The following is a 9,787-nucleotide window of genomic DNA, read 5'->3' on the forward strand; positions in this document are numbered from 1 at the left end:
AAAAAAAAAAAAAAATAATAAAAAAAAATACAAAAAAAAAGAATATCGAAGTTAAAGTCAAAATTACACTATTGTAAAAAAAAGCACTATTAAAAATTTTTTTCTGCAAGTTAAAAATGATGTAGTTGTTTTTAAACATTGATTTAAATAGAATATATTAGGATAATAACATTTTTTTTTTGGTATTCATTTTGTGAAAATCCGATGAAAAATCCAAGTGCAGGAGGTATTTAAATGAGATCACCAACGCAGGTCTAATTTAATTTTCAACTCAATTTTTAAAAATTTTCCGGAAGGTCTGACAATTATTAACCTATATAAAATTAAAATTTGAAGTGTACTATAATATTACAAAACAAAATTGTCCCAACTATAATTCTACTATGAGAAATCGGTTGTCAAAGCAAAAAATATAAATTGGCTTCTTAATTAATACTATTTAATTAGAATTTTTAAAAGCCATAGAAAAACAAAAATTTCTAGAAACCATAGAAATACAAAAATTTTAATAAGCCAAAGAAATTTAAAACGTTAAGAAGCTTAAGAAATGCATAAATAATATTACGAATCAAAACGTGATATAGCCTTATTAATGAACGGACTAGAAATTTATACAGAATGTTCATCTAATTATGTATTACGTAATATGTTCAGATGTATAAGATAAATAATAATTTTTTTTTCAGAAGTTAGTTAGTATCCTAAACACTTAAACTAACAGAATAATTATAATTCTATTTTTTCTTTCACCTTAAAATTGTATCATCTTTAGTGCATTTAAATGGATAAATGCATATTTAATTTGCTTATAAACGAAAAGAGGACCAGTGCAGAACATTTTTTGAACCAGTATTCTAGAATTTATGAACTTTTTTATGCTATGAAAGAAGTAGTAGTGCTTAAATGCTTAGTGAAAAAAGAAGCAGATCCATGTTACACTTCCAATCATTTTATTGAAGCACTGATAACTTCCAAAATAATGGTTCAATAGTTGTTTTCGTCCAGTCATTTTATTAGTTAGATCATTTTCTAATTTTTAAGATAGTTAAATGTTGAAGAATAAACTGTTAATTATTAATATATATAAAGCGTGAATATTTGGCTAATTTAAGGTGCAAGTTTTTACTAATTAACACGCTTATATTAGTTTCATCTGTATGTATGTTTTTATGATAGTTTTTAACTCTTTACACGCCACGTGTATTTTACTCGTGTATCCCGTCGTCTATGGCCTTGAGACTAAACTGTCGTAACGAATTTACCCCACCCCGTTCACCACACGACGGTCACACTGTTCCTGTATAATTTTATTTTTGTTTTTCGTACCCGTACACACGTGCGTATCGTCAATATCATATATATATATAAACAAATTTTTATTGTTTATAATTAGATATAAACATTTAAAGATTCAACTTTTTTTGAGTTCATATACATGTGTAATATATAAGTGATCGCAAATACAGATAGAAAATTGGTTTTTTATGACGATATTCGCAGGCATATAGCCTTTATTATCAATGGTAGAAGACACACTGTTGTGAGTTTATAAACACACTAACTAGCAATACAGAAATTATATCTATTGATAGTCATATTTGACAATAAACACTTCGTGACTGTGACAGCAATGTCATAAAAAACTAAAAAGTGAAAAATAAATAATTTTTAAAATAAGCTTGAAACAATAATGAACGAAAATACAAGTATTATTGTGAAAAAAAGGGTGGTGGATTAGTGCCATATTTTTCGTATATTAAGTGCCCGACTCTTTTTTTCACAATAATACTAGTATTTTTGTTCATTATTGTTTTAAACTTATTTTAAAAATTATTTTTAACTTTATGTTAATTTAATTATGTTTATTTATTCAATTTTTTTTCATAAAAAAGTCTTTTTTTTTTTTTTTAATTTTTGAAGTTAAAAATAGAAGATTTATCTTCTACTTTCCCACGAATCTTAGGGAAAGTAATTAGATTCATTAATCTCATGGTTAAGTTAAATTAATAAAATGTTTGTAAGCTGTGCTACCATTATAAAATTTTACAAGTATACTTAAAATTATATATCATTTTATACTAAGAAAAATTGATTTCATCGTTTGATATTATTGGTAAATAATAGTCTTAATGTATAGTATAGTATTTATACTATTTAATCCTAAATTTATTACTTGAGTCGGATTTAATTCTACTGGTATATAAACTATGTATTACATTAAAATAGTTTAATTACTTCATTCATTAATGTATTTTATTATAACAATATTACTTTACAACTGATATGCTTTGATATACAAAAATTAATGAAAAGAAACAGAAATAATCGATGTACATACCTCAAAATTAAATTCTTCAAATCCAACTAATATCCCTAACCATGATAGTAGAGCGTTTATAAAAGCGACAAATGATACAAAAGCAATAATATTGGCAATAATTGCTGACACCATTTGTACTGCAAATTGTGCACCGCGGCACGCTGCATCTACAACGTTGCATCCGTTTTTTTCTCTACAAATTGAGTCAATCTTTAAACATTATGTGTTAATAATGTTACCAAGGTCTTAATAAAAATTATATCTAATGACTATAACTATTTGAAAGTTTGAGCTTATTATTGAACATAACAAATATACCAAAAACACTCGTCCAGGTTTTATTATATTTAGATGAAAATCTACAGGTTTCAAAAATTATCTTTTAAATTAAATTAAAACATTTTTATTCTACTTTATTTTTTACATTAGGAATATTCTATTTAATAGTTTAAAATATTGCAAATGTCATGATCATCAACGCTGGGGCTAAAAAAATGTTTTGCGCGTTAAGCTACGAAATTTTTAGCATATGATCTTACATTTACTAACTTAATAAAAGAAAATAAGCCTTTTATTAGTTTTAAATCATGAATAATAGTATATATGTAAGCAATTTTTAATGAAAGACGAGATAGATGTTATAACAAAGTTAATACTAGAAATCAATTTAAGATTTAGCTTTTTTTGATAGTAATTGAAATCACTATTTTCGTCAACTTAACTAGAGCGCATATTTTTGAGGGGCTATGTTCAATTTTCCCCATTCTTAAAGTTATGTTAATATAAGGCGATTGTTGAACTAAGGCACACGCAATATCTTATTTTCATCACAAGGCATTAATGAATCGCTCCACATTTTCCAGTGTATTATAAAAATGTTGATAACTTCCGAAATACTAGTTCAAGAAATGCTATCGTCCACTTATTTTCTTAGATAGATAATTTTCTAATTTTCATGTTGGTTCAACATATGTTTTCATTTGAGAAACTTAAATGAATAAAATTTTAAGGGAAAAGATAGGGATAGGACCAATTTTTTTTTCTGGAAATTATAGAACATAGGATTCTATTCGCTATTGAAAAGAAAAAATTATATTATGTTTTACCTTTATAACGATACTACGTGAGTCATAGTTAATCAATCGCACTGTATAGTAGTAATACACACATATTTTCTAAATTTTTAGTAGGGTTAGTTGTTAGACTAGGGGATAGGTCCTCAAGCCAACTGTTATCTTAAACCAAAGGCTAACCTTAAAATAATGCCTGCATATTTTTTAACACAAACTCACATGCTGGGGGCCGTAATTTCTTGATTTTTTGTGAAAGGTTCCTCTGTTTCTGGGAAAATAAGTTTCGAGAAAGATAAAGCTGTTGGAGCAGACATTATAGCTGCAGTAATTATATAGGAAGCATCAATTCCAAATGAAGTGTAAGCAGCAAACACAGTACCTAAAAATTTAGATGTGTTTAATTTCATAATAATTATAATTTGGTATTACAAAAATAAAAAAAATTGAAATAAAGACCAATCTTGTAATATAAATTATTACGGGACGAGAAAAAATTCATAAATGTAATAGTCATTTATATTTTGTTCATTTCACTCTCAATTAACATTTTCATTAATAATTTACTTAAAAATCGTAATGAATATCCTTAAGATAATAAACTATATACACATATTCAACACATTTTTTTCTTGTGTTTGGCGTAATTTTAAGACATAGTTAAATTTGATGGTATCTACCATGCAAAATTAATTATTACCTGCAACTGTAGAAAATCCGCCCATCATTACTGCATGCATTTCTGATTCAGTGAGTGTACTTAAATAAGGTTTTATGATTATTGGAGCTTCCGTCTTTAAACCATTTTGAATATGAAAAACAGAAACATTATAAATGACTGTTTATGAAACTAATTGTTTTCATCATGAATCTTCGAGGATAGTTGCATAGTAAATAAGTATTATTTAACTGCTTTTAGAAATATCAGTTTTTGCACAGTATATATTTAAAATGTTTGAAAATATACTGAACCACATTTCATATAAAGTAAAAGTATTAAAAGATAGCTTGAATGAATTTTATGAAAATATATAGAAAAATAATGTTTTATCTAACAAAAATGTATTCATTTGACAATTTATAGTTTTATCTGTATAATTAGGTTAAACAACAACAGGAAAGTCGCAAATCAAAAATATTACCCCTTATGCTAGTACATTATACAATTAACTTTATTTATTGATATGTACGTTATACATTTTATTGTTCAAAGTAAACATCAAATATTTATACAAACTTGTTTATTTAATAAAAACTTCTAAATTATTTTGTGTAACAGTTTTGAAATAATTATCCTTTTCAATTATATTAAATATTGTGTATACTCCAAGAAATTGAGATAATCAAATTTATTTGAAAATAGAACACGTTAATCCTAAAATAAGGTCACGTGTTCTATTCATGTGGAATGCGTTTTATTAAATATTATTTGTCAATTTGAAGAGCAACTGCATTATTTGCGGTTTATTGCTTCATTGTAGTAAATTTCCATTAAATATTTTACAGAGGTATCATTTGTATGTGCATAACTATTTTTTTTTTACTGCGAGTGACTTGCATAAAACTATTTGCATTGATTTAATAAATATTTTAAAAGCTCTTAATATTCTATTGAATAGTATTACCCTAAGATTAATTAACTATTACGTAAATCAGTTAACATATTGTATAAACATACAACACAAAATAAATGATATACTAATTGAATTGTACCAGTATCATTTCATAATATTTTCAATAAATAAGAGCTTGGAAAACCATTAGTACTTTGTGTGGTTCACTACATTAAAAATAATATATAATGAAAGAAATGATTTTTTAAGAAAGATATATATGCGTTTTATATGTTTAAATTAATTTTAATAGAATGTTCTCACCATGCCTAAAAACACACTAGCACATGCGTTTACTGATTCAGCAGGTGTCGTACCAAGTAATTTTTGTAAAACCCAACCGAGCCTTAAGACGACAACTTGGATAATACCATAATAAAATAAAATTTCAATAACAAAACACATGAAAAATATCACCGATAATACCTAGAATAAAAATTAAAAATATAAAATATTATGATCATTAAAAATATAAGTCTATGCAAAATATCTACTTTAAATGCAAACACTGCAAAAACTTTGATTAGTTCTTCTCCATAAGTGACTTCTGCGCCTATGTAAGCATAAGAAAAAAAATTGTCAACTAAACGGCCTACAACTTGAATAACATATTTTCCTGATGACCATCTTATTGTTAAAAGGCCAATGGCAATTTGCAGAGCAAGGCCAGAAACCACTGTGTTCCAATTGACATGACTTGGATGTTTTGATAATGCATATCCGGCTGCGATGAATGAACATATGCCAAATATGGGCAAAAGTCTTTGTCGATTATTTTGTGTATCAATAGCTATGTACACAAAAAAACAAGCGAAAAATATACCAAGAGTAATTGATCTAAAAAAATATATAAATACATTTGTGTTATTAACCTCATTGAATAATTTTCAAAACTGAAATTCTATTCATAATAATAATCATGTATCATATTTTTGTAGGACTTTTTCACTACTTCGTATTTCAATTAATTATTTATCTTACAAATATATTGTAATTAAAGTTCAATATTTTGAAAAACGATGATTAGATATAAGTTTATATAAAATGGAATAGATAAGTTAATTTGTGTTTACTCAATGATACTTTATAATTTATTAAAATAACATTTAATTGAAATATTTTTCTAATTTAAGTTAATTTTTAATAATTAAATTAATCAATCGATTAATTAATATTTGTTAGAAATTGCGAGCTATTTAAAAATCTAAAAAATCAACACATTTTTAAGATAATAAAAGATTTGCTGACGATAATTAAATTTGCAATATAAAAATCACATTAATTTGCACATTTAATTGAACTTTGTGTAATAAAAGGAAATGTATTTGGTACCTTGTATGTTGTAATATTGTAAATTGGTTTAAGTAGGTGAAGTCACACTTAACATATTTTATAATGAATTTTAGAAACTTATAACCATAATACAATGACGATATAATCAATAGTAAACCTAATCCATTTTCCCAATCAATATCATGTGCGCCTGTTTACAGTAAAAATAATTTATTGTTTTAAATTTTTTTTTTAAACATATGCTTACCTGTTGTGTACCAATGACTTATAGCCGCCGCAATATAAATTATAGCTAAAGTATGAAATAATAACGCCAAAGTAAAACTGTTATTAGTTTTACTTATATTAAATTTGGATAAACACTGCTTAGCTTTTTTTCTTTTCACGGGTTCGTTATTTGGTTGTGCATTCTAAAAGACGGGTAATGATAAATTAATTAGGATCAAAAAATAGTAGTAATATTTAAAAGTTATTCAAGTTCTTTTCTTTTTTTTTTATAATTGTACAAAGTTGAATTATGATAAATTTTGTTTTCTCTAAATTAATTTATTTAAAACTATCAATAGAGATTTTAAAAGTGACAGTACAATTTAAACAGTTAGATTTACAAAAATAAACTTTAAAAAGTGTCAAATTAAAGCAAACAAATTTACCATGTGAAAAAGTTATATAGTAATTGTGTTCAATTTATAAATTATTATAATATTATATATATAATATTATTATTAAATAAAGTGAAATTCGTTTGATATTAAAAAAAAGAATTATGTACTCACAAGCGTATTTAGATTTATAGAAATGCTTTGAGTTGTGCCATTACTAAATTCTTCAGCTGATTTGTCATTTTCCATAGTTACTGACATTGGTATTAAGTTAAAAGTCAATGATATCAATAAGCCGAAAAATCAGTTCAGTCTAACAGCAATGAGTATGACAAACATAAAAATGAAGGTCAGCAACTTTTTTGAGAGTCATAAAATAACTGTCATTAATTTTGATTTGATAATTTGTTTTTTAAATAAATAATGCTGTGATCATTTTTGTAAAAATCACGGAGAAAAGTTAAACTGGCACTAAATTGTTCATATTATCACAGTATTATACTTTTGTTACTATTATATGAGTGTTAACATTGAAATATAATTAGTGTTAGACAAATACTTCAAGTTACACAAGATTCGATTGTAATGATAATGCAGGTACTGCAAAAAATATATTTCAAGTACATATATTAGGAATTATAGAATATCTATTAGTAGTTAAATTTTACACTTACTTCAAAGCAATTATTTAAATGTTGGTGAGAATTTGTTTATTCTGTCAAAAAAATGATATTTATAAAAAAATGTTTATTTAAACACAACATCAACAGTAGTCGTAGTTCTTGTGTTAAAATGATTAATGTCAACCTGAAAACATTAATTTTAGTTAAGCAAATGAAAAAATATTGATGAGTTTATGACACAAATTTTTAAATATGTATTTCTTATTAATTATATATTGTTAATAAGAGTGTATACAAATAAGTTAGTTTTAGTAAGTTAATATAAAAATTTCATTTACTATTGTAAAAGTCTGTGATATAGTTAAGGACTTTGTATTTTTTAAATGTTGAATGACTTTTTTTATGACTAAAATAAAAAAAAAAGAATCTATTCATTTTTTTAAAAACTGTTTTTAATAGTGTAGTTTTATAGTAAATATTTATTTGATCAAAAAGTAAAATAGAATTGTAATTTTTTTTCAATTTCTATGTAGTCTTTTAATTTAGCTGGAAATTAGCTCATTTGCATCGTGTTACTCGAAAGTTTGGACCTTACTTTTAATGCAATAAAATAAAAAAAGTATTCTCATTAAAATTAATACATCAAAAATAATAATAATAACATTGAAATTTAAAATAAACTGTTGCTAATAAAAAACGTAGAAATTACTAATTAAAAATGTTATGAGTTTATACATATTTGTATTTTTTTTTTAAATACGTTTAGCTCTTTCTTTTTTAACTTAATTTTTGGTTTTGAAAAACTCTTTCTAACAAAATAATATAAGCTTAGAGCTAGTTAAAAAAAAAACTTGCACAGTGGTGATGTGGCATAGTTAGTTCAAGTATAATATCTAACATTGATTAAAATCGCTATCATAAAAAACGCTTCGATGCAAATCTGTAGATAGTGTTTAATTTTAAAAAAATGGTGGATTATTCCAAAAGTTATATGATTTACTATTTTATTATTTATATTCTGATTACAAGTTTTATGACTTGTAAGTGTAATATATGAATAAATATATAAATATAGAAAGGGAAATGGTTTTATTAAAAAAAAAAGTATGTCGAATGAAAGAGGTATATAAATAGATAATTTATCATAAAAAAATTGTATTGATCTATATATTTTTAAAAAAGTTATAGAGTTATAAAGTTCAAAATATAAAAAAGAATTCTTTTACAAAAATCGTATTTTTTTTTATTAACTTTGATATCTGTTTTCATCATGAAGACAAAACAAAGTCAGAAATTGTTTTCCATAATAAAGTATATTACATTAGCTTTAATTTAAGATATATATAAAAGTGTTAGACTATCCGGAACACTTTCAAAAGTTAATTTGAAAAAGTTAATTTTTTGTGATAAAGTTGTCATTTTAAATCCTCACCTGTGGGCAGATTTATAAAAAAATATATACCAAATGATAGGTAAAGACATCAAGCATCATTAAAAAAATTATATTGATTTGTTTACTTTTGAAAAAGTTATGGCAGTATTAAGTAAAAAAATTGAAAAAATGTCAAAAATTAACAATTTTTAAATTTGTAATTTTTTTGGAGATTTTCCCCATTTACGGGAAACGAGGGAAATTTTTGAGAGTAATGTCTTCGACTAGATACGATTTGTGATCTTTTGACGTATTGTTGAAAGAAATCGGTTCGGTGAGAGCTGAGAAAAAGTGGTAACACACACAAAAAAAAAACACATCAAAGTAAAATTACTACCTTCTCAGCTTCGCATTGNCACACAAAAAAAAAACACATCAAAGTAAAATTACTACCTTCTCAGCTTCGCATTGAAGCTAAAATTAAGCAATAATGTTTTTTTAAGAAATAAATAAAATTGTTGGTTATGTTCAAGTTTATGTACAAATAATATTACAATATTTATACTCTTAGTTCATTGAAATCATTGTAATCGCTAAATTAAAGATTTAAAATGAAAGCGAATTATTCGTTAAGAGATGTTATTGTTTTTACTCTAATTTTTTGTAAACACAATGATAGGGATATTGGAAAAATGGGCAAACCGGTTTCTGACCAGCGTGTAAAAAATTATCAAAGATGTGTCATGAAATTTTTCTTGGAAATTTCTCTATGAATAATCATACAATTTGTTTTTAGTTACATGAATATTTTTCAACATAAATTACTAAAACAAGTTGTTATATTTGAATTTTAACTCTCTATGTTGAGAAATCATAAAATATTGTGAATGAAAG

At 24.6% G+C, this 9,787-nt stretch overlaps 1 protein-coding gene across 1 annotated transcript in view; it reads right to left on the reverse strand.

Annotated features, from left to right (window-relative positions):
- The window catches only part of LOC126901856 (sodium/nucleoside cotransporter 2-like), a 9,194-nt gene extending 1,497 nt beyond the window's left edge, over window positions 1–7,697 (reverse strand). The window contains exons 1-9 of the mRNA XM_050678717.1: window positions 7,573–7,697; window positions 7,073–7,498; window positions 6,544–6,706; window positions 6,336–6,486; window positions 5,498–5,840; window positions 5,268–5,429; window positions 4,091–4,184; window positions 3,613–3,772; window positions 2,339–2,513 (exon numbers count right to left, since the gene is read on the reverse strand). Of these exons, the coding sequence (XP_050534674.1) occupies window positions 2,339–2,513; window positions 3,613–3,772; window positions 4,091–4,184; window positions 5,268–5,429; window positions 5,498–5,840; window positions 6,336–6,486; window positions 6,544–6,706; window positions 7,073–7,159 (1,335 nt within the window). The 5' untranslated portion in view covers window positions 7,160–7,498; window positions 7,573–7,697. The remainder of the gene's footprint in view (window positions 1–2,338; window positions 2,514–3,612; window positions 3,773–4,090; window positions 4,185–5,267; window positions 5,430–5,497; window positions 5,841–6,335; window positions 6,487–6,543; window positions 6,707–7,072; window positions 7,499–7,572) is intronic.
- Window positions 7,698–9,787: the final 2,090 nt, after the last annotated feature.

This window comes from Daktulosphaira vitifoliae, unplaced genomic scaffold (assembly GCF_025091365.1).
Source record: "Daktulosphaira vitifoliae isolate Bord-2020 unplaced genomic scaffold, ASM2509136v1 Scaffold_3, whole genome shotgun sequence".
NCBI lineage: Eukaryota > Metazoa > Arthropoda > Insecta > Hemiptera > Phylloxeridae > Daktulosphaira > Daktulosphaira vitifoliae.